The following is a 24,206-nucleotide window of genomic DNA, read 5'->3' as shown; positions in this document are numbered from 1 at the left end:
GACTGTTACCACATTTATTCTTCGAACATGTAGAGTGCTTTACACTGAAAAAAACTAGCCGCTATACGCACCAAATATTTACATTAAACTCTGTGAGAGAAAGCAAATAACCCCAGCAAAAAAGAACAAAATAATCTTTGGATCTGACCGTGCAAAACAATAAATTAGGTTCCTGACGGCTTTGCATGGCGCTATTTAAAACAGCCGTTGGTCAAAAGCAGCTCGGGTCTTCGTACGTGGAGCTGCCCTGGTCCAAACAGCGGCGCTCCGGGGCACCACGCCTGCCAAGGTATCGCGCTGACTCGGTTGTTTTGAGGCTCTTTACTCGGTTTGAAGCAAATCCACCACCCTGACACCCAGGAATGAAAATGTGAGATGTGAAACGGCAGTTTTCAGTGAAAGGTTTCAATCATGGAGGAGCAGAGCAGCGTCCTGCACAGCTGGATGGACCCAACACCGGGACGCTTCGCTCCAGGCCTTCAAGGTTTTTAACCACTCGTGTTACGAAGACAATGATGAACAGGAGTTTGACGTGACATCACACAAGTACAGTTGTGGCTCTTTTCGGTGCCTCGGTGAGGCCACAGTGCAGCAGCCCGAGTCCTTGCAGCTCCTCCTGCTGAAGCTCATGTGATGATCTGCGGCTCCCAGGACTGACTGGCCACCTGGGGCCGACACGGATTGATGACCAGAGGGCCCATCGGGGTCTGGCTGTCCAGGCAGAGGCCACTGACGAGGTGCTGAAGGACCGAGCCCTTAGGCTTCCACTTCTGTGGAGGAGGACAACAAAAGCTGGTCAGAAGTGCCGCCGTGCTCTGGTTTCCACTCACACGCGCGAGGTGATCAGCGAAGGTTCAGGTTGGTGGGTAACACCAGGACCACAGCGGTGAACGGCTAACCTGCTAAACTCAAGCCAGACAAATGCAAACAGAATCCATCCAGCTGAGCTCAGAGAAGCTTTGGAGGACCTTTGGTCGTGCTGCTCCGTGGTTCCTCACATTCACCATTAAAACTTGAGGTTTTTGTTGCATAGTTTAGTTCAACCTTTCAACCTGCAGGTTAACCCGACTGCAGCTAAACCCTCCCTGGTGACCTGCAGATAAACCCTCCCTGGTGACCTGCAGCTAAACCCTCCCTGGTGACCCGCAGGTTAACCCGACTGCAGCTAAACCCTCCCTGGTGACCTGCAGCTAAACCCTCCCTGGTGACCTGCAGGTTAACCTGACCTGCAGCTAAACCCTCCCTGGTGACCTGCAGATAAACCCTCCCTGGTGACCTGCAGGTTAACCCGACTGCAGCTAAACCCTCCCTGGTGACCTGCAGATAAACCCTCCCTGGTGACCCGCAGGTTAACCCGACTGCAGCTAAACCCTCCCTGGTGACCTGCAGATAAACCCTCCCTGGTGACCTGCAGATAAACCCTCCCTGGTGACCTGCAGGTTAACCCGACCTGCAGCTAAACCCTCCCTGGTGACCTGCAGATAAACCCTCCCTGGTGACCTGCAGGTTAACCTGACCTGCAGCTAAACCCTCCCTGGTGACCTGCAGATAAACCCTCCCTGGTGACCTGCAGATAACCTCCCTCCCTGGTGACCTGCAGGTTAACCCGACCTGCAGCTAAACCCTCCCTGGTGACCTGCAGGTTAACCCGACCTGCAGCTAAACCCTCCCTGGTGACCTGCAGCTAAACCCTCCCTGGTGACCTGCAGGTTAACCCGACTGCAGTTTGTATCAGGTATAGAAATCTGTGTTCTGTCTTACAGACGTCACCTTTATTCATGTGCATCTCTACATATATTTAGTAGAGCTGTAGTTGGGTTTACATTCTTCTGAGCTGAGGTAGGAGGAATCCAGCTGTGAGCTGCAGCTGTGAGATAAATCTCCCCTCATTAATCCATATCGAGGCAGTTTGGGCCAGTAAAGAACCTGGGAGTTATGGGTCAGAACCCAGTTGAGTCATTTTAAGGAGCGTTGGTGCTCATCCAGCCTGACTCACCTACAGGAGCTTTCAAACAAGCTGAACTCTCACTTGAACCTCTTCCCCCATGAGGAAGCGGTTCTGTGGAGCCCCCTGACAGGTGGGCGGAGCACGTGCCCAAACATGGGCGGTCTATCGAGGTAAAAGTCTTCGTTATCAAAGTGACCAGTAGCTTAAACTTGAACTTCAGACTCTTCTGGAACCATGTGGAGTCTAATGAGGGAGGGTGTGTGTGTGTGCATGTGTGTGTGTGTGTGTGTGTGTTGTGTGTGTGTGTCACACACTGTAAACATGTGCACCATCCAAAGCTGTGAGGAAATGAGATGTCAGAGAGAAAAATGTTAAAATTCTGCGAAACGGCGAATGACTGGAAGCACCGCTGATGTAAACAGACCCAGTTTGTGGTTGATCGATGTGAAAAAGGCGGCGAGCGCGAACAGGAAGACGCGCTCGGACGGTCCGCAGGCGAAGAAACGTGAATAAACGATGATCAGCAGCGTTTTCCTACACTGAACTATTGAAACATAAAAGCTGCTGCCTCCCACCAGGTGGTTCCAGTTAGGAACTCCCCCGCTCAGCGTGATGGATCGTGCTGGCACGTGGGACTGTGGGGTCGAGCCGTCACACTGAGATCTATGACCTTCGTGGCGGCGGCGTGGAGCGGCCCCTCCCTGATGAGATCAGCTCTGGCTGCTTCACCTTCCTGGAACCTTCCTCCAAATCTTCTCTCTTTGAGTCGACTCACGCGAAGACGCTCGTTCTCACCTGTCTGGCTTCTTTTGTATTGCAGGGTTCCATCTTGACCTTTGACCCCGGGGCGAAGGCTGAAATGGCCAGGCAGAGGTCCTGCTGTCGGATCAGGGGTTCGATCAGTTCCCATCTCTGAAAATTGTAAAATATCGTTAAAGTCTTTGTAAATGTGGACAGTAAAGGGAACCATGACAAAAGGGTAGCAGCAGCTGGGGTGGGGGGGGGGGGTGACTGGGATTAATGTTGTTTACCTGAGCTGGACCCACGAAATTAAACATCTATTAAAAGGGTTTTAGGGCGTCATCACACAATCTTTTACTGAATCATTAACTCAAAGCAGTCGCCGCCTAGTGGCTCCAACCTGCGAGTGCGGCCTGGTGGCGCCGATGCCCCGGCACTCCCCCAGGCCCAGCGAGTCCCCACGGGCCTCCAGACACAAACCGCCTTGTCTGAGCACACTGGTCACGGCTTCCTGCTCCGGAACCCTGAGGGAACGTCGGCAGAGGAGAGTCTGCTCAGAGGTCAGATCAGAGAACCGAGCACAGCTGGAGCAGATGTGGGGGGAGGGGGGCAGACCGCTGCCGCACAGCAGCCCTCCCTTCATGCGGAGCCTCTAAGAGGGCGGAGCCATTCGGACTCTTCCAGGGCGGCTCGTACCTGAGCTCAGGGTAGACGTTCTCCATGTACCAGCGGAAAGGTTTGCAGTTCAGCCTCTTGCGCAGAGCCACACGGTCGGTGATGCTGCGGACAGCAGAAGGGTGGAGCAGTCAGAGCAGCACAGAGAAGGTTGGAGCAGTCAGAGCAGCACAGAGAAGGTTGGAGCAGTCAGAGCAGCACAGAGAAGGTTGGAGCAGTCAGAGCAGCACAGAGAAGGTTGGAGCAGTCAGAGCAGCACAGAGAAGGTTATGGAGCAGTCAGAGCAGCACAGCTGAAGGTTGGAGCAGTCAGAGCAGCACAGAGAAGGTTGGAGCAGTCAGAGCAGCACAGAGAAGGTTGGAGCAGTCAGAGCAGCACAGAGAAGGTTGGAGCAGTCAGAGCAGCACAGAGAAGGTTGGAGCAGTCAGAGCAGCACAGAGAAGGTTGGAGCAGTCAGAGCAGCACAGAGAAGGTTGGAGCAGTCAGAGCAGCACAGCTGAAGGTTGGAGCAGTCAGAGCAGCACAGAGAAGGTTGGAGCAGTCAGAGCAGCACAGAGAAGGTTGGAGCAGTCAGAGCAGCACAGCTGAAGGTTGGAGCAGTCAGAGCAGCACAGCAGAAGGGTGGAGCAGTCAGAGCAGCACAGAGAAGGGTGGAGCAGTCAGAGCAGCACAGAGAAGGTTGGAGCAGTCAGAGCAGCACAGAGAAGGTTGGAGCAGTCAGAGCAGCACAGAGAAGGTTGGAGCAGTCAGAGCAGCACAGCTGAAGGTTGGAGCAGTCAGAGCAGCACAGCAGAAGGTTGGAGCAGTCAGAGCAGCACAGCAGAAGGGTGGAGCAGTCAGAGCAGCACAGCAGAAGGGTGGAGCAGTCAGAGCAGCACAGAGAAGGTTGGAGCAGTCAGAGCAGCACAGCAGAAGGGTGGAGCAGTCAGAGCAGCACAGAGAAGGTTGGAGCAGTCAGGGCAGCACAGAGAAGGTTGGAGCAGTCAGAGCAGCACAGAGAAGGTTGGAGCAGTCAGAGCAGCACAGAGAAGGTTGGAGCAGTCAGAGCAGCACAGCTGAAGGTTGGAGCAGTCAGAGCAGCACAGAGAAGGTTGGAGCAGTCAGAGCAGCACAGAGAAGGTTGGAGCAGTCAGAGCAGCACAGAGAAGGTCGGAGCAGTCAGAGCAGCACAGCTGAAGGTTGGAGCAGTCAGAGCAGCACAGCAGAAGGGTGGAGCAGTCAGAGCAGCACAGAGAAGGTTGGAGCAGTCAGGGCAGCACAGAGAAGGTTGGAGCAGTCAGAGCAGCACAGCTGAAGGTTGGAGCAGTCAGAGCAGCACAGCAGAAGGTTGGAGCAGTCAGAGCAGCACAGAGAAGGTCGGAGCAGTCAGGGCAGCACAGAGAAGGTCGGAGCAGTCAGAGCAGCACAGAGAAGGTCGGAGCAGTCAGAGCAGCACAGAGAAGGTCGGAGCAGTCAGAGCAGCACAGAGAAGGTTGGAGCAGTCAGAGCAGCACAGAGAAGGTTGGAGCAGTCAGAGCAGCACAGAGAAGGTTGGAGCAGTCAGAGCAGCACAGAGAAGGTTGGAGCAGTCAGAGCAGCACAGCAGAAGGTTGGAGCAGTCAGAGCAGCACAGCAGAAGGTTGGAGCAGTCAGAGCAGCACAGAGAAGTTTGGAGCAGTCAGAGCAGCACAGAGAAGGTTGGAGCAGTCAGAGCAGCACAGCAGAAGGTTGGAGCAGTCAGAGCAGCACAGCTGAAGGTTGAAGCAGTCAGAGCAGCACAGTGAGGCTCTGCTGACAAAGCAGCGCAGCAGCGCCGCCTCAGGAACCTGCAGGAGGTCCTGGGCGCTACTCACCTGCCGTAGACTTTGCCCTGAGCCGAAGGCCTCGCTGAGTAGTAGTACTGTTTGTACTCATCCATCCACACCTCCGCCGCCCGACGGGTGTTCCTGCAGACACAGCAGCCGCTCAGAGGCAGTGATGACAGGGCGCTGGCGTTCCTCAGGGCGCTGGCGTTCCTCAGGGCGCTGGCGTTCCTCAGGGCGCTTTAACCACAGCCGGAGCCTCCGTGGAGCTCCAGCATTCCTCCACAGGTCCTCCCACCTCTAACAGCCACGTCTGACTGGTCAAACTGGTTCTCTTACAAGAGATTTGGAACTCAGCTCCCCCCTCCAGCAGTCTGGTCCTGCTGGAGGTTTCCTCCTGTTAAAGGGACCTTCCCCGCCCCCCCCAACCCAACATTCAGCCACACACACCAGACTCACTTAATGTATGTGAGCGCGTTGCCTTCTGGGAAATCGTACGGGTGCCGCTTCCGGAAAACATGTCCGACGCGGCTGCAGGGCAGAATCTCCAGGCTGCCTCCACACATCCACACACGGAAGGAGAGTTCTGGAGGGGGACAGAGACATGAGGGACACGTGCACACCGCCACCAACACCTGAGCTACGTGCACTCTGGCTGCTACGTGCACTCTGGCTGCCACGTGCACTCTGGCTGCCACGTGCACTCTTTCCTGCTCCACTCATGTGGACGGACACAGAAGACATTTTAGAGTCTGCTGACATTGTGAGAGGCCTGGTGCCTTCATCACTGAGGATGAGGATGATGATGATGATGAGGATGATGGTGATGAGCACCAACGTGGCTCTAACAGCGCTGCGTTCATCCAAAGTCCACATACAAACTTTTAGAAACAAGAAGCAGACTAGGAAAACAAAGTCTGACTTTTGATTGAACCAGCAAACCTCAACCACTCACCAAAGTTCTCCCCCCCCCAGATGTCCATGCGGGTGTCGTACTGGCCCAGGCGGTTGAACCAGCTCCTGTCCATGACGAAGATCCCGCCCGCGATGACGGGGGTCCTGTGGAGGAGGAGCAGGTTGGATGTTCAGACAGACCTTCGCTGGGACTGGTGACACCAGCAGCAGGGTCAGGGTCAGGGTCAGGGTCAGGGTCAGGGTCAGGGTCAGGGTTAGGGTTAGGGTTAGGGTAGGGTCAGGGTCAGGGTCAGGGTCAGGGTCAGGGTTAGGGTTAGGGTTAGGGTTAGGGTCAGGGTCAGGGTCAGGGTCAGGGTCAGGGTCAGGGTTAGGGTCAGGGTCAGGGTCAGGGTCAGGGTTAGGGTGAAGGCCCCCACCTGATGGGCTGCGTGGGGTCACTTCTGGCCATTTTCTGCTCAATAGGAATCTGCTCCCATTTGAAGTGGAGACTCCAGTCGAATCCTGAAGCAGAAGAAGAGCGACAGCATCAGCTCCACCAGGTCAGAAACAGGTTGGAGGACTTTGTCTTCTGACCTCCTCTCAGGTCAGCGGAGGCGGCCAAATATGCAAAGTTGTCCAGGCTGATGACGTCGATGATGGGGCTGACCACCCGGGTGTGATCCTGTCAGGGACACAGAGCACAAGCTGAGACGGGACTGGAGACCACAGAGGACAGGTGGGACATTGAAGCTGCCGCCGGTCCAGCGAGGCTCCGGAGACTCTCAGCAGGATCTCACTGCTTCCTCCTCCCATCACACACAAGTGCAGCGGATTATTGAGTCTTCCGGAAGGAATCTTAATAAATGCATGTTTACGACATCATGATATTATTGATATTATATCTGGGAAAAGTGTCCCATAAAAACCGGATTCAGATAAATCAGCAATAACTGAGGGGCCAGTTTGGTTTTCAGACTGTCGCACTTTAAGGAGTTTATTCTAAATAAGCACGAGACAATATTGAGGGTGGTCGTGTTTACAGACGATGCAGGTCTGTGCTGATGATGATACAACGGTACCCAACCACTGATTCAGTATCAAGCTGCTGTCCAACACCAAGGAGGGGGACCCGTCCTCTGGAGGAGGACCTGTCCTCTGGAGGAGGACCCGTCCTCTGGAGGAGGACCCTTCCTGTGGAGGGGGACCCGTCCTGTGGAGGGGGACCCGTCCTCTGTGGGGGGACCCGTCCTGTGGAGGGGGACCCGTCCTCTGGAGGGGGACCCGTCCTCTGTGGGGGGACCCGTCCTCTGGAGGGGGACCCTTCCTCTGGAGGAGGACCCGTCCTGTGGAGGGGGACCCGTCCTCTGTGGGGGGACCCTTCCTCTGGAGGAGGACCCGTCCTCTGGAGGGGGACCCGTCCTGTGGAGGGGGACCCTTCCTCTGTGGGGGGACCCTTCATCTGGAGGGGGACCCGTCCTGTGGAGGGGGACCCTTCCTCTGTGGGGGGACCCTTCATCTGGTCTGGGGACCTTCCTCTGGAAGGGAACCCTTCCTCTGGAAGGGGACCCTTCCTTTGGAGGGAGACCCTTCCTCTGGAGGGGGACCCTTCCTCTGGAGGGGGACCCTTCCTCTGTGGGGGGACCCTTCACCTAGAGGGGGACCCTTCCTCTGGAGGGGGACCCTTCCTCTGTGGGGGGACCCTTCATCTGGACTGGGAACCTTCCTCTGGAAGGGGACCCTTCCTTTGGAGGGGGACCCTTCCTTTGGAGGTGCTGGAGGCCCCCCTCTGAATGAGGGACCAGGTGGATTCAGCCTGCAGCACTGCTGAATGATCCGGCTCCTCACGAAGGCCAGACTCACTGTTGGGATGGAAGCTGGATGTGTGACATCGGCCCAGAGCCAAGGAGCAATATAGCAGAAGACAAATTCCACGTGCACGCTCTCAGAATGTGAGTCTACTGAATAAATCATGGAGAGATACAATATGGGCCCAGTAGATTCATCTGGGTTCTATTGCACAAAGAGTTTTTGGCTGAGTTTTCTTAGCAAACTGCTAATGTGGGACCTTTTAGAAGACAGTGCATATTTTCGATGGGTCAGGGTCAGGGTCAGGGTTAGGGTTAGGGTCAGGGTCAGGGTTAGGGTTAGGGTTAGGGTCAGGGTCAGGGTTAGGGTTAGGGTTAGGGTCAGGGTCAGGGTTAGGGTTAGGGTTAGGATCAGGGTCAGGGTCAGGGTCAGGGTTAGGGTTAGGGTTAGGGTCAGGGTCAGGGTCAGGGTCAGGGTCAGGGTCAGGGTCAGGGTTAGGGTCAGGGTCAGGGTTAGGATCTAATTCACAGACCGTTGCAGAGACATTCTTGGTGACCCTTTTATGAGTGGAATAAAGTCTTGTTGCTGATAATAAACTGCTTTTCAGAAAGAACACGGCAGAAAATTGAATGTCATAAACCTTTTATGTGTGCAAGTGTTTGCAGTCAATCTGAGTGATTTCTGATCACAGCTGGAATCTCAACAAAAATCTCAAACGACTATTATTTCAATGTGTTGGACACTGAGTCAATATGTGAGAGGAGGGGAAATGATACCATGCTAGCGGTGCTAACTTTAAGGTTCCACACAGGTAGCGCAGGTTTCTACCACTCATGACGGCCTCTCGGGACCTTGTGCTGACCTCCTGACTGGAGAGCACTCCCATCTCCAGGTTCACCTCTCAGTTCCAAACAGAGATTATTCCCCACAGCACATCTGCAGTCAAGAGACAGCAGCTGGAAACATTCCGCTCCTGTCATGGAGCTTTTATTAGGGTGAATTATGTGCATGTTTTGTGCCCAGAGCTATTGTGAGAGCAAAGGTTTGGAGCAGAACTATTAACTGAGAACCTGATGCAGCTTCAGTGTGTGCTGACAGGCCAGATGTTTCCAGCTGTGCTTCTGTCCCTCAGACAGGGAGCAGGGTGGGTTTGTGGTGCCAAGGAGGTAAAGGTCACCAAGTATGATGACTGTGTACCGGGGCCTCCATCTCAGCAGGCTGCACATTACATCCCAGCTGAGACGCAGCTGAGCCCGAAGGTCGTGTGTTTCAGTGAGCAGCTGACGTCTAAGTGGACAGACTGACGGACAGACAGCAGCTCACTCTACCTCCTTCACTCTCTGGATCATCGGTTGCAGCCAGTCGGTGTTGACCTCACAGTGGCTGTCCAGGAAGGTCAAGATGGAGGCCGAGGCTGCGTTGGCTCCACGCACACGTGACCGGATCAGACCTGAGGAGGACAGCAGGAGAACAGGGATGAAGAAGGTGTGCAGGACGAGCACAGTGGTTGGGCTGCTCCATGAGCGCGTCACCGTCCACTCATGGAGCAGATGCTACTGGTGATACTAATAACAACTCTACTACTAATACTGGTGATACTAATAACAACTCTACTACTAATACTGGTGAGACTAATAACAACTCTACTACTAATACTGGTGAGACTAGGATGTTACTACTAGTAGTAGTAACTATTAGTTACTACTACTGTTAGTTACTGTTACTAATCCATTCTGTCTCGAGCCAGTCAGAACCAGCTCTGGACCACACTCACAGGGTTCTGAGCAACAGTGTAGAAGAGCTTTATAGAAAAGCTGAAGGTCTCAGAAATGCTGAGGGGTTCTCCCTCAACATCACATCTTTGGTTTGTGCCTTCACTAGCTTCACTAGCAGCATCACCAGTGTGACGGGTTATGGTTAGAAAGCCAAGCGGGAGCTCTGCCCCCCCGGGGGTCTCTGGTCCTGCTTGTCTGCTCCACACTGAGCTCATTAGCTGCACTCAGATGTTCTGCTGTCATTTCTTGGTGACAGAAGCTTGTTGTGGACCCACAGCCTGAAGCTTCAGAGTGGCAGCTGTCACATCTGTCCATCCTGAAATGAGCAGCCTCTCAGCAGAGGCTGCTCATTTCAGGATGGTCGCACTGGTGTGTGACAACACACACTCACCTTCTCTCCTGACGTTCCTCAGGCAACGCACTTTGGGGATCTGAGCCAGAAGCTGGCAGTCTTCAGCTGGAGGAGTAAAGCAGAGGAGACGTGATGAACATGCACAGAGGAGGAACTACAGCCCTCCTCATCATCACATCCATCACTCACAAACCCACGAACACAGCAGTGGTAGGAACACACACACACACACACACACACACACACACACACACACACACACACACAGAAAAAGAGAAGGCAGAGCTCCAGAATGTGACCCCTCACCCCATGTACCATGCTTCCTAAAGTTAACATGCACACGTGAGTGAGTGTGTTAGCAGGCTGGTGTACACACACACACACACACACACACACACACACACACACCCTGGAGAGGCTTAGCATTAGCAGTGGGGAGAGAGTGTGATCGTGTATTTGGACCCTTTGACACCAACACAAACAAGCCTGACGTAATCCTGCAGGTTAAGAGAGCTGTGTGTGTGTGTGTGTGTGTGTGTGTGTGTGGGTGGGTGCGGGTGCGTGTGTGTGTGTGTGTGTTGCTGATCCTTCCTGTGAGCCTGTCAGCATGTAGGCAGCAGTAATGAACATATCTACACTGTAAAAAGTTCAGATCTGCTCCACTAAAAACACCTCCAGCCCACCTCGTCTTGATGGACTGTAAAACTTGACTCCAGCATTTGTCCCCTCACTGGTGCTTTGGGTCCCTGGTGCTAACCCTAACCCCGACCACACTCACCCCTGAAACACCAGCGTTCACGGCCGTGCACGCCTCAGCAGGACCCACGTCACATGTCCACTGTCCTTGACTGAGGACGTGTCCTGGTGATTAGGGGAGTCTTAATGGGATTAAACTCTGCTGCTGAATCCCCCCCCTCCAGACAGGGCCCGAGACATCACTGCCTGTCTGTCTGCCTGCCTGTCTGTCTGTCTACCTGTCTGTCTGTCTGTCTGTCCCTGACTGGACGGTTACTCTCTCGTGAGCGTCAGTTTTATCCTTTGAAGGTTCAGACCTTCATCTGCAGATGAAGAAGCAACGACATCACATCCATCACTGGTTGATGCATTTGGAGCTGAGAAGGTTCCAACTGGACGACAGTTAAAGAAGCCAAAGAGCCTGACGAACACACACACGCACACACACACACGCACGCATGCATGCATGCACACACACACACACACACACAGCTTGCTTAGTGAGAGTTTAAAGAGAATAAATCTGGTTTTAATATCCTGCAGTGATTTTTCCCCCACTAGTGGGCGTGCACGTGTGTGTGAGTGTTTGTGTGTGTGTGTGTAACAATTTAGCCATCTTAAAGCCAAACAGATCTGTGATAAGTTCTTTATGATGTGAATTATAACCCTCGTTTCTGATTTTATCCCATGATTCATTGTTTTAGTCTGGAGGGTCTGATGCTCCACACTGTCCTGCAGAAGGAAGGAGGAGCTCATCAGAGTCCATCACGACGTGGTGGGCTGGAGGTCTTTGACCAGAGGAAGGAGCAGCAGTGTCCAGAAGAACATGCTGAGGACAGAACAGATGGTGTATTGTTTTATGTGTGGAGCCTCGGGATGAAGCGATGTTCTCCCAGTGGGAGCTGCTCCTCAGAACAGTTTCTGGCTGTGGACACCAGAAGACAGATCCTGGGGGGGGCAGCCTCCCAACACTGCTGCTGAGCCTTATGTGAGAAGGTTATCTTCTGTAGGGTTGGATGGACCAGGAGGGAAAGGCTCTGTCAATACATGACAGCAGCTTTCTCCTGTCCAAGCGTTCAGTGTTTCAAAGCCTCAGTTTGAGGAAACAGCTGCTAGCAAAGCTTCTTGGCTGCATCAGCTCCATCAAGTCCTCATAATAATATTAGAAACACACACACACACACACCACACACACACACACACACACACACACACACCCAGAGCTGCCCGTGAAGCTGCAGCAACAGAGCAGAAACTCACGGTCGGAGCTGAAGTCGTCTATCAGGATGATCTCTTGGACCAGAGACGGGGGACTTCTCATCAGGACACTGAGAGGGACGGAGGGGACAATGAGAAGAGACAAACCAGCGTCTCCTGGCCTCCGTCGGGCCGCTCGCCTCATTACCTTTTGACAGTGCGGAGAAGAGTGGAGCGAGCCTCGTTGTGGAAAGTGATGATGATGCTGGTGGAGGGCAGCTCAGCGTCATAACTCATGGAGGCACACCTGCAGGGAGGAGAGGGAGTCCAGCACATCAGCTCACCGGCAGCTTCAGGGAGGCCAAGCAGCACCTCCAGCTGTGCAGTCCCCTCAGCAGGGAACAGCAGGAGGCCTGGTTCAGCTCCGGTTTGTGGACCTGACTGGCTGCTCGTTCCTAGGAGCCTCAAGAGCCGGTGTTCCACGGGGACACTGGCACTTTGGCTCTCATTCACCAGATGATGAAGCATGTTTGGTGGTTCCATTGACCAGGAGCTGAAGTGAGCTCCGTCCTGGATGAAGGATGGAGGCAGATTACCTGTAGTGCCGGGTGTCTCTGATGGCGCGCTCGCCGCCCAGACGGTCGCTCTCCTGCACGTTGAAGGCATGGTCTCGGTAAGGGTCGTCCCCCGGCTTCAGCAGCTTCCTGCTCAGATAGTCCTTCTCATCGAAGGAGCCCAGCAGCTTCCCCTGCTGCTCAGCTCGCGGCAGCTGGGTCACCTGCAGGAGGGTGAGGAGGGATCAGACGAGCAGAGCAACATCTGGACCAACATCTGGCCTCAGGAGCGTGTGCCACGTGCACGGATCCCAGGAGGAGGATTCTTTAAAGACTGGACGTCAACATGAAACACAAAATCAAAGCAGATCAGAGGCTCAAAGAGGAGGAGGATGGAGGAGGAGGATGGAGGTCCCTGCAGCCTTGGGAAAGGTTGGTGTCGGACTCAGGAAACGGCCCGGTTCAGATGAGACTGACCTCATTCTGACGGCTTCCAGGACTGAACATCCCAGAGAAACAGCCGTCACCAAGGAAACAACTGAAGAAGGGAGACGAAGGCAAATGTGGTGAAGGTGGCCGAGCGTCCAGCAGCTCCCAACGCCTGATCCAGCTCAAACGGACTGAGCCAGAACCTGGATGGTTCCAGACACGCCTTCAGACCGGGCCGCTCCGGACAACTGCTGGCTCACCTTCACGTGCACTCACAACCCATCCGGGCCTGAGATGAGACCCCTCATATGAGACGGATCAGGAATTCCCTAAAGAGGCTCCTCCCCTTTAAAGTCTTCATCCCAAATAAAGGCTGAAAACGTGGAATGTGATGATTCGGCTGCTTCTCCCAAAATAATGAATTCATCATGACTTTGATTTCAACCGGGCTGAGACGCTAACGGGTCCGGAGGAAGGTCAGTCCGGGCGGGAATGGTCTTACTGGTGGGAGAGAGGAACCGGGAGCCAATCACATCCGGAGAAAACGATCAGCTGTCAACAGTTGCAATGATCCCACAGTTGATCCCAGTTGATCCCAGTTGATCCCTAATCAACATGAGCCAGAGGTTCTACTTCCTGTCTCGCCTTTAATATTCAGACCTTCTAACTCTAATTAGTAATTACACAGAAACATGTAATTACAGTATTTACCCACACAAAAGCACATTTTATTACAACTTATGGATGTGGGAAGAGAGCTGGAGCAGCATTAAGGCCTGTCTGTCTGTCTGCCTGTCTGTCTGTCTGTCTGCCTGCCTGCCTGCCTGCCTGTCTGCCTGCCTGTCTGTCTGTCTGTCTGCCTGTATGTCTGCCTGTCTGTCTGCCTGCCTGTCTGCCTGCCTGTCTGTCTGTCTGCCTGTATGTCTGCCTGCCTGTCTGTCTGTCTGTCTGCCTGTATGTCTGCCTGCCTGTCTGCCTGTCTGTCTGCCTCCCTCCCTGCCTGTCTGCCTGTCTGTCTGTCTGCCTGTATGTCTGCCTGCCTGTCTGTCTGTCTGCCTGTCTGTCTGCCTGCCTGTCTGCCTGCCTGTCTGTCTGACGCTGCTCCCTCTACGGACACGTGCGTGTGCATGGAGGCCATATGACCCAGGCATGCAGATACATGCGGATATCTCCATGGCAACAATGTTGCTGTGATGTCAACAGTGTATACACGCAGCTTTAATGCCTCATATTTTATTCCATGAAACTAATGTTGAGGGTTTACAGGGATCCTCTGAGATCCCCGTTGGGATGCTACGTGCACTTATTCCCGTGCACGTAGCATCTAAACAGGGAATCGTTAGAAACCACTGATGTGGATCTGGAAGGTTGTTCTCACCAGTTCTGCTGCTGACTGGGAGGAGAACGGCACCACAACAGTGTTCTCTCTCTCTCTCTCACACACACACACACACACACACACACACACCACACACACACACACCACACACACACACAACACACACACACACTCACATCACGGGTTGAATTAATCCTAAACACACTTCATAGATTATGTCATCCAGCTGTTGAAATGACCTCATGTAGCTTTAACACAAGTTCATTATTTAACCAGGAGAGTCCAGAGAAAAGATTCCCATTTTCTCCTAAAGCTTTTATTTCCTTATGACCATAAAAAGGAGTTTTAACCCAACAGGCTTCAATATGAATCACTGGCTGGGCTAATGTGAGCTAGCAGGTCACAAAGGGAGAAACATTCTAGCTAGCAAGACCAGCCAGAAGGGGAGCGCAGTCTGTCTCTCTGTCTCCCTGTCTGTCTCCCTCTCTCTCTGTCTCCCTCTCTGTCTGTCTCCCTGTCTGTCTCCCTCTCTCTGTCTGTCTCCCTGTCTGTCCCCCTCTCTGTCTGTCTCCCTGTCTGTCTCCCTGTCTGTCTCTCCCTCTCTGTCTGTCTCTCCCTCTCTGTCTCCCTCTCTGTCTGTCTCCCTGTCTGTCTCTCCCTCTCTGTCTGTCTCTCCCTCTCTGTCTGTCTGTCTCTCTGTCTCCCTCTCTCTCTGTCTCCCTCTCTGTCTGTCTCCCTCTCTCTCTGTCTGTCTCCCTGTCTGTCCCCCTCTCTGTCCCCCTCTCTGTCTGTCTCCCTGTCTGTCTCTCCCTCTCTGTCTGTCTCCCTGTCTGTCCCCCTCTCTGTCTGTCTCCCTGTCTGTCTCTCCCTCTCTGTCTGTCTCTCCCTCTCTGTCTCCCCTCTGTCTGTCTCTCTGTCTGTCTCCTGTCTGTCTCTCCTCTCTGTCTGTCTCTCCCTCTGTCTGTCTCCCTGTCTGTCTCTCCCTCTCTGTCTGTCTCTCTCCCCTCTCTGTCTGTCTCTCCCTCTCTGTCTCCGTGTCTGTCTCCCTCTCTGTCTGTCTGTCTCTCCCTCTCTGTCTGTCTCTCTGTCTGTCTCTCCCTCTCTGTCTGTCTGTCTCTCTGTCTGTCTCTCTCTCTGTCTCCCTGTCTGTCTGTCTGTCTCTCTCCCCTCTCTGTCCCCCTCTCTGTCTGTCTCCCTGTCTGTCTCCCTCTCTCTCTGTCTCCTGTCTGTCTCTCCCTCTCTGTCTGTCTCCCTGTCTGTCTCTCCCTCTCTGTCTGTCTCTCCCTCTCTGTCTGTCTCTCCCTCTCTGTCTCCCTCTCTGTCTGTCTCCCTGTCTGTCTCTCCCTCTCTGTCTGTCTCTCCCTCTCTGTCTCCCTCTCTGTCTGTCTCTCTGTCTCCGTGTCTGTCTCCCTGTCTGTCTGTCTCTCTGTCTCCCTCTCTGTCTGTCTCTCCAGTAGTTGTCTGTCTGACTGTTTTTCTGAACAAACTACAGAGGAGCCGTCACCTTGGTGACACGGTGGAACGACCCCAGTGAGCAAATAAAAGGGCAGAAAGTGAAGTCCCTGGGGTGGACTCTGCTCCTGGCTCTGCTGTTCTGGTCCAACAGAACTAAGTCCCTGGGGTGGACTCTGCTCCTGGCTCTGCTGTTCTGGTCCAACAGAACTAAGTCCCTGGGGTGGACTCTGTTCCTGGCTCTGCTGTTCTGGTCCAACAGAACTAAGTCCCTGGGGTGGACTCTGCTCCTGGCTCTGCTGTTCTGGTCCAACAGAACTAAGTCCCTGGGGTGGACTCTGCTCCTGGCTCTGCTGTTCTGGTCCAACAGAACTAAGTCCCTGGGGTGGACTCTGTTCCTGGCTCTGCTGTTCTGGTCCAACAGAACTAAGTCCCTGGGGTGGACTCTGCTCCTGGCTCTGCTGTTCTGGTCCAACAGAACTAAGTCCCTGGGGTGGACTCTGTTCCTGGCTCTGCTGTTCTGGTCCAACAGAACTAAGTCCCTGGGGTGGACTCTGCTCCTGGCTCTGCTGTTCTGGTCCAACAGAACTAAGTCCCTGGGGTGGACTCTGCTCCTGGCTCTGCTGTTCTGGTCCAACAGAACTAAGTCCCTGGGGTGGACTCTGCTCCTGGCTCTGCTGTTCTGGTCCAACAGAACTAAGTCCCTGGGGTGGACTCTGCTCCTGGCTCTGCTGTTCTGGTCCAACAGAACTCTGGTCAAACGTCTGTGTGGTTCAGCAACATCAGCTTCTAAACTGTCTCGTTGCTTTGGAGCGTCCGACCATCAGCTGCTGCGAGTGCAGACGGTCGGACGCTGTGAGCAGCCTGAGCAGGTTAACCTGCTGAGTACTAGTCAACACTTCTAACCAGTCTGCTGCAGCAGCTGTGGGCAGCTGACGTGTGCTCACACCCGTGCAGGGTTAGGTTTAAGTTAGGGTTAGGATTAGTGTAAAGTTAGGGTTATGGTTAGGTTAGGGTTAGGGTTAGTGTAAAGTTAGGGTTATGGTTAGGTTAGGGTTAGGGTTAGGTTAGGGTTAGGGTTAGGTTAGGGTTAGGGTTAGTGTAAAGTTAGAGTTATGGTTAGGTTAGGGTTAGGTTAGGGTTAGGTTAGTGTAAAGTTCGGGTTATGGTTAGGTTAGGGTTAGTTAGGGTTAAGTTAGGGTTAGTGTAAAGTTAGGGTTATGTTTAGGTTAGGGTTAAGTTAGGGTTAGGGTTAGTGTAAAGTTAGGGTTATGTTTAGGTTAGGGTTAAGTTAGGGTTAGGGTTAGTGTAAAGTTAGGGTTATGGTTAGGTTAGGGTTAGGTTAGGGTTAAGTTAGGGTTAGTGTAAAGTTAGGGTTATGGTTAGGTTAGGTTAGTGTAAAGTTAAGTTAGGGTTAGGTTAGTGTAAAGTTAGGGTTATAGGTTAGGGTTAGTGTAAAGTTAGGGTTAGTGTAAAGTTAGGGTTAAGTTAGGGTTAGTGTAAAGTTAGGGTTATAGTTAGGGCTAGGGCTAGTGTTAAGTTAGGGTTCCGTTCGGGTTCGTGTCCGTTCGGGTTCGGTTCGGGTTAGGTTCGTGTCCCGTTCGGGTTCTCGTTCGGGTTCGTGTCCCGTTCGGGTTCGGTTCGGGTTCGTGTCCCGTTCGGGTTCGTGTCCCGTTCGGGTTCCGTTCGGGTTCGTGTCCCGTTCGGGTTCGTGTCCCGTTCGGGTTCGTGTCCCGTTCGGGTTCCGTTCGGGTTCGTGTCCCGTTCGGGTTCCGTTCGGGTTCGGTTCGGGTTCGGTTCGTGTCCCGTTCGGGTTCCGTTCGGGTTCGGGTTAGTGTCCCGTTCGGGTTAGGTTAGGGTTAGGTTAGGGTTAGTGTAAAGTTAGGGTTAGGTTAGGGTTAGGTTAGGGTTAGGTTAGGGTTAGGTTAGCCGGGACTCTTATCGTGCTGAGATTGCTCAACATGACCTCAAGGACTGTGGTGACGCCTGGACACACATTATCGTTGGGTGATGGTGTTCCCACCATCCCAGCCAGCACTGAGGGATCAACTGAGGGATCAACTGAGGGATCAACTGAGGGATCAACCTGCAGCAGAAATCTACATCACAGCGCCACAGAAATACGGCAGCTTGTTGGAAACAGTCTCAGCTTTGTTCCGGCTGCTCAACAGGCCAATAATCCCTCCAGGTTCTGACTAAAAATCCTCAGATGAGGGAACCCGGTGGCTCGGACCGAGCGGGCTCACCCGAGCGGGCTCACCTGAGCGGGCTCACCTGAGCGGCTCACCTGAGCCGACATGTTTGCTGCTTGTGTGAGACGCTGTTGCACCACGGAGGTTACAGCCAGGCTCAGAGACCACCACACCTACACCTGAGTGTTGATTGTCAACAAGGCAGCAGCCAGCAAATCCAGACCTGCCTTCACCCACAGGGTGGGTTAATGACAGCCTGAAGAGGCACATGTTCCGCCCGTCGGAGCGCCGGCGTGTTGGCGAGGCCTCTGCTGGACTCATGGGAAGCCTCTTAGGTCGAGTGGAGCTTCTCAGGAAGCGGAGGGAGGCAACAAAGGACCAGCAACAGGAGGAAGATGAGCTGGGAGCCAGCTGTGCATCATCACCACCATCTTCCTCACCTTCATCACACATGCACATCAACATGCAGCACACACTCTCCTGCAGTCCCCCCCCCCCCCCCCCCCCCCCCCCCCCCCATCCCCCCTTTATCGAGCTCACTCACTATCAGCGGGATGGTCCTGTCGTCCCGGTGGATCTCCAGCCGACCGGACACAGCCTTCTGCCCGTGGCTCCTGCCGCGGGTCTGCGAAGCCGACGACGCCGCCGCCGCCGAGGACTGTGGCTTGTTGTCCTGCCACAGGTAATAAAAGGTGCCCAGGATCCACGCGACGGTTAGAATCGCGATGGCGTTGGCCCGAATCCTGCGCATGGTGAGCCCATAAGGAGGGCTCGGGAGGAGAGCCCGGATGATCAGGTCCGTCCACGGCAGAAGGTGCAGCTTCCCCCGCCGGCGATGTCTTGATCGAGGCGCAGACACACACACAGACAGGCTGGCGGACAGACAGACAGGCGGGCAGGCAGACAGGCAGCTCCACCGTCTGTCCGCTCAAACAGGATCCTCTGGCGGAGCCTCTGCTGGGGATTTGCGCACTGACAGAGCCACGGTCCTAGCGCCGTGTCGTATCACACACACACACACACACACACATGCGCACACTTGTTTCAGCTGCATGTAGGTGTGTGCGTGCCTGCAGGACGGGAACGCATATTTATTTTCTTTCTTTTTTATTTGCGGACATTTTTCTGTTTGTTTGGCGCTCACGGAAGTTTCTACCCTTCAAACAATAAAGTCCTCATCTCAAATGTCTCCAACAGATCTCATCGTGTCTTTATTCCACAGTCTCTCTCATGAGCTGCTCTTGGTTGACTTACATTTCCTGACAGTTATTCAGTGGTTTCATATTTTTGCTCTTGTATTTGACAGCAGGAGCATTTTTATGCCCTTTACCCCCGAAACCTTTGGCCTGTGGCCCCTCCAGCGGCTGTGACCAGGAACTGGGCCCCCAGTCCAACCAGCAAACCAACAGACCTGCTGAGTTCTGTGGCTGCAGCTTCAAGCACAATAAACGGCCGTGAGAGCTCAACGTCTGCAGCTGTGTGGACGAAACGCTCACATCAAAGCCAAACTGATCAGTCTTTGAACTCAGTCTCTTCTCATTCTGCATATCTGCGACTCCGGAGGGACGTAAGACCAAAACCTCACCACGCTCCTCAGGGGCCCGACTCACGCCCAGGGGCCCGACTCACGCCCAGGGGCCCAACTCACGCCCTGGGGGCCCGACTCACGCCCAGGGGCCCAACTCACGCCCTGGGGGCCCGACTCACGCCCAGGGGCCCAACTCACGCCCTGGGGGCCCGACTCACGCCCAGGGGCCCGACTCACGCCCCGGGGACCCGGGGTGAAGCAACTCATGCCTGCAGCATGAGCTCATCCAACCCCACCTAATGTGTGTGAGAGGCGTCCTGCAAAGTCGGGCCAACAGCATAAACAGCAGGAATCAGGAATGTCCAGTGACCCTCATCAGTAACACCAGCACTCAGAAAGCTGATCCAGGGTCAGCCAGGCTGAGATCAATGATTGAGGGGAAATCCCCCGGCAGCTGTCCGCAGCGTTCCATCTGTCCTAATTTACGCCTAAACTCCCTGATGAAATGTGCGTTTATGGGCTTTTACGCTCATCTGCTTCCATTTCTCACATCCAGCGGGGCTGAGGTCTGGATTCACAATGTCAGGGATCGAATAAGATTGAGTGTTTTAGGAGCGCTGCTGTAGTTTTTAATCTCGTTTGAAAACTCCTATTGGTCCCACTGAGGAGAAGCATTATTCCACTGGTTGGAGCCTGGAACCAACACCCACTGACACGGCTGCTATAAATAACCTCCTCCGTCAGACTGAGCGGAGAGACGGGGCAGCAGGTCAGTCTTTGACCATCTTCCAGGTGGGGCTTGTTGTGTTTCTGGACTCTGCCACTAGAGGGCGACTGCAGAGGTCCGTTCGACAAGGGCGCTGCTGTTCCCTCTCCTCCATCATTACAGGGATCAGACCAACATCTGGCAGCCCAGAGCCAGATGTTGGTCTTCATTCGTATGGACAAGGACGTGTCCCTCAGAGCTGCTGCTGGAACAGCCCAAATCCCTCCGGCTCCATGGTATGAAAACAGAGCGAGTTGTTGGGCAGCGTCTCCAACTCCAACAGCGTGTGAACGTCCAACCCTCTGGGGGGGGGGGAGCTGCACATTCCCCCGTCGGGAAGGGAAAACCGGGGGATTCACCCCAGGAACGCCGGCAGACACAGACTGACACAATTAGCTGTTCTCAGCAACTCATGAAGCCGGAGCTGCTCTAACGATCGGGAAGGAGATCAAGTGGATCACCAGGGTGGCTCTGAGAAACCAGGAGCCACCAAAACGGGCCAGAATTTGGGACAAGTGACCCCCGTGGGGGTGTAAAGGGAAAGGGGATCAGGCTCTGTGTGTGTGTGTGTGTGTGTGTGTGTGTGTTGTCAGGAACCATTTAATTGCACCAACACACACACTTGGCATTTCATGTAACCAGCCAAAGTTTTAAGAAAACACACACACACACGATTGAACTTGTTTGGTGCTTGATCATCACTGATACAGTCGGGGGGGGGCAGGGCTGACGCTCCACTATTATCACAATGGAATTCCTGAAAGGCTTGTAGGTGTGTGAGTCTGTGTGTGTGTGTGTGTGAGTGTGTGCGTGTGTGTGCGAGTGTGAGCGTGTGTGTGTGTCTGTGTGTGTGTGTGTGAGTGTGTGCGTGTGTGTGCGAGTGTGAGCGTGTGTGTGTGTGTGTGCGAGTGTGTGTGTGTGTGAGTGTGTGTGTGTGAGTGTGTGTGTGTGTGTTATGCAAGCATCCACAGTGAGCAGAAACGTATCTGAGCCTCCTGAGGTTTCCCAGGATGCTTTGCTGCAAAGCTTCATGCTGCATGTTTAAAGCTGTACGTTGATCTTCAGACAGGAAACTGCAGATTCAGATCCAAACATGGTGGAAACCAAACAAGAAGGTCCAGAAGTGTAATAAATGTGTTTTAAAGCACCAAATCTTTACATCTAAAATATACAAATGATGATGGTGATGATGATGATGATGATGAAGGTGGTGGTGATGATGATGATGGTGGTGGTGGTGATGAAGGTGGTGATGATGGTGGTGATGAAGGTGGTGGTGATGATGGTGATGATGGTGGTGGTGGTGATGATGGTGGTGATGATGGTGGTGATGAAGGTGGTGATGATGGTGGTGATGAAGGTGGTGGTGATGATGGTGATGATGGTGGTGATGATGGTGGTGGTGATGATGATGATGATGATGAAGGTGGTGTGATGATGGTGATGATGGTGGTGATGAAGGTGGTGTGATGATGGTGATGATGTGGTGGTGGTGATGATGGTGGTGGTGATGAAGGTGGTGATGAAGGTGGTGGTGATGATGGTGGTGATGATGGTGATGATGATGATGAAGGTGGTGTGATGATGATGATGAAGGTGGTGATGAAGGTGGTGGTGATGATGATGGTGAAGGTGGTGATGAAGGTGGTCCAGGCCCAGCACAGCTGGCAGCATCTGTCCCACCCTCAGAGGCAGCGGAGCTGTTTGCTCCCGTCTGTTTGAACAGAGCTCAACTGTCACCAGGATCATTGAGCTCGTGTCCTGTTTTCGTCCACACCCGTCGCTGGATGTGAGACGGGAGGACAAATATTTAGACTAGTTATTTAGCTAGTTATAAAGCCCTCAGCTAGTTACAAAGCCCTCAGCTAGTTATAAAGCCCTCAGCTAGTTATAAACCCCTCAGCTAGTTATAAAGCCCTCAGCTAGTTACAAACCCCTCAGCTAGTTACAAACCCCTCAGCTAGTTATAAAGCCCTCAGCTAGTTATAAAGCCCTCAGCTAGTTATAAACCCCTCAGCTAGTTACAAACCCCTCAGCTAGTTATAAAGCCCTCAGCTAGTTATAAAGCCCTCAGCTAGTTATAAAGCCCTCAGCTAGTTACAAAGCCCTCAGCTAGTTATAAACCCTTTTATTATAGTCTCACACCTTTGATGATGTCGTAACTCAGAACCACAACTTTGCTCTTTATTTAGCCGTCAGTTTATACAAATTTGGCCTCAAAGAAGAACATGAACCAGCAGTTAAAGCGAGTGGAACAAAGAGATCTGAATTGTCTCACACATGCAGTGGGAGGAGCAGCAGGACACCAAGCGCCTCAGAACTGGACCCGACAGCTGAGCAGAAGCAGATCTGTCCGTGGTTTCGTTCTGACCCAGTCGGTTTCCCTGTCAGCAGCGACTCATTGATCCATGAAACTCCTCATAAATATCTGGACACCACCCCAGCCGAGGTCGGGGAGGTCCGGGGAATTCTGAACTGCACCTCTGGAGAGGGAACCAGACTGGGCTCAGTTCAACTGGGCAAACTGGGTTTGGCCTCACAGCTTCCAGTTGGAACATCTTTTCCATTTACACACTGGAAGACAAATCCGAGACATTACAGCATCCCAGTAAGAATACTCTTACACACACGCACGCACACACACATGCAGGCGCACACACACACACACACACACGCACGCACGCACGCACGCACACACACATGCAGGCGCACACACACACACACGCACACACATGCGCCATAGAGGCCGGATTAGGGAGCCACCACAATTGATTCATTATTCAGTGCGTCTCTTTTTGCCGTCCCAGCCGACCTTTGGACCCACGTCGGATGTCTCCGTATGTTCCAGCGATGCAGCCTGAGCCCGGCTCTCCAGCTGGACCCCGTCTCCATGCCCAGACGATGAGGAAGCCATCGGGCCCTGGCGCTAGAGGCGGCTGGCAGGCTCCGCGGTGACAAACGCGTTGCCGAGCGTTCAGGTTGTTGTGGTTGTGTTGCTCCAGCTGGCTGAGGCTCAGCGTAGGAGCGGAGCTGTCGGGACGAGCGTCCAGAGGAACCGCGGAGGAGCCGAAGGTCCAGAAACAGGAAGTGAGTTTACAACGGCAGCAGCGTTTCACAAGTGTCACCAGTCGGCTCTACATGCACGCGCGGCACCGTGCACGCGTTAGGGGAGTCCTCCCAACTCCACCTGGACGCTGAGTGTGTGTGTTTGGGACTGCGTTGCTCTCAAGCCTCCTTTGTTATCTGCCGAGTCCCAGTTCTTCTGAAATGCTCTGAAACAGCTTTTTCATGGGCCCCGACCTGACAGAGGCGTCATTAGGAGTGTTTCCGAGGTCAGTCGGGCTGTGCTGGGTCTGCATGGCTGGCAGGGAACGCCAGGAGTGGGAAGGCCTGTTTATTCCAGAGCGAAGGCAGACATCACGCTCCAGGACCACAATGTCCTCCTCTCTGATGACAGGACGCGCCCTGTGGGACCAACACGCCACGGGACAGCAAATACCAGCCTGAGCAAAGATAGTGAGCAAACGCGTGCTCACGGGACCCAAACCAGCCAAACCGCTTCTTCAGATGCATCACGGGCGAGGAAACAATACAGGTGAGGAAGGTCACAGGTGAGGAAAGGTCACGGGCGAGGAAAGGTCAGAGGCGAGGAAACAATACAGGCGAGGAAAGGTCACGGGTGAGGAAAGGTCAGAGGCGAGGAAACAATACAGGTGAGGAAAGGTCACAGGTGAGGAAAGGTCACAGGCGAGGAAACAATACAGGTGAGAAAGGTCAGAGGCGAGGAAACAATACAGGCGAGGAAAGGTCACAGGTGAGGAAACAATACAGGCGAGGAAAGGTCAGAGGCAAGGAAAGGTCACAGGTGAGGAAACAATACAGGCGAGGAAAGGTCACAGGTGAGGAAAGGTCACGGGTGAGGAAAGGTCAGAGGCGAGGAAACAATACAGGCGAGGAAAGGTCACAGGTGAGGAAACAATACAGGCGAGGAAAGGTCAGAGGCAAGGAAAGGTCACAGGTGAGGAAACAATACAGGCGAGGA

The 24,206-nt window shown here is 53.7% G+C and overlaps 1 protein-coding gene and 1 long non-coding RNA gene across 4 annotated transcripts; one reads left to right on the top strand and one right to left on the bottom strand.

Annotated features, from left to right (window-relative positions):
* galnt16 (UDP-N-acetyl-alpha-D-galactosamine:polypeptide N-acetylgalactosaminyltransferase 16) lies at nucleotides 1–18,895 on the bottom strand. 2 transcript variants are annotated; one of them, XM_057059262.1, is made up of 15 exons: nucleotides 18,415–18,892; nucleotides 12,501–12,682; nucleotides 12,113–12,211; nucleotides 11,968–12,035; nucleotides 10,012–10,077; nucleotides 9,174–9,295; nucleotides 6,634–6,721; nucleotides 6,477–6,561; nucleotides 6,101–6,204; nucleotides 5,605–5,731; nucleotides 5,197–5,289; nucleotides 3,386–3,469; nucleotides 3,090–3,213; nucleotides 2,744–2,860; nucleotides 1–770 (listed from the first exon to the last, which is right to left on the bottom strand). In XM_057059262.1, the coding sequence occupies exons 1-15, from the start codon at nucleotides 18,619–18,621 to the stop codon at nucleotides 627–629; spliced, it is 1,710 nt and encodes a 569-aa protein (XP_056915242.1). In that variant the 5' UTR covers nucleotides 18,622–18,892; the 3' UTR covers nucleotides 1–626. The 2 variants fall into 2 exon arrangements, with proteins under 2 accessions (XP_056915242.1, XP_056915243.1); XM_057059263.1 differs by lacking the exon at nucleotides 3,386–3,469 and having other exon boundaries at nucleotides 18,415–18,895.
* A 4,729-nt stretch (nucleotides 18,896–23,624) lies between these two features.
* Nucleotides 23,625–24,174, top strand: LOC130513330 (uncharacterized). Of its 2 annotated transcripts, none has more exons than XR_008946676.1 (3): nucleotides 23,625–23,759; nucleotides 23,996–24,022; nucleotides 24,074–24,137. It is a non-coding gene; the product is annotated as an uncharacterized LOC130513330 (long non-coding RNA). The 2 variants fall into 2 exon arrangements; XR_008946675.1 differs by lacking the exon at nucleotides 23,625–23,759 and adding an exon at nucleotides 23,782–23,904 and having other exon boundaries at nucleotides 23,938–24,022; nucleotides 24,074–24,174.
* Nucleotides 24,175–24,206: the final 32 nt, after the last annotated feature.

The sequence above is a fragment of the Takifugu flavidus genome, chromosome 16 (assembly GCF_003711565.1).
Source record: "Takifugu flavidus isolate HTHZ2018 chromosome 16, ASM371156v2, whole genome shotgun sequence".
Lineage (NCBI taxonomy): Eukaryota > Metazoa > Chordata > Actinopteri > Tetraodontiformes > Tetraodontidae > Takifugu > Takifugu flavidus.
The sequence above is the reverse complement of the archived record's forward strand: the minus strand, read 5'-3'. Positions and strand labels throughout refer to the sequence as shown.

Bases quoted from the DNA above. Each gene is read 5' to 3' on its own strand.
- galnt16 (XM_057059262.1), bottom strand. From the start codon at position 18,621: ATGCGCAGGATTCGGGCCAACGCCATCGCGATTCTAACCGTCGCGTGG. The intron at 5,290-5,604 runs GTGAGTCTGGTG...CTGTGTCTGCAG, and splicing joins AACGCGCTCACATACATTAA to GAACACCCGTCGGGCGGCGG. The intron at 3,214-3,385 runs GTACGAGCCGCC...ACGTTCCCTCAG, and splicing joins AACGTCTACCCTGAGCTCAG to GGTTCCGGAGCAGGAAGCCG.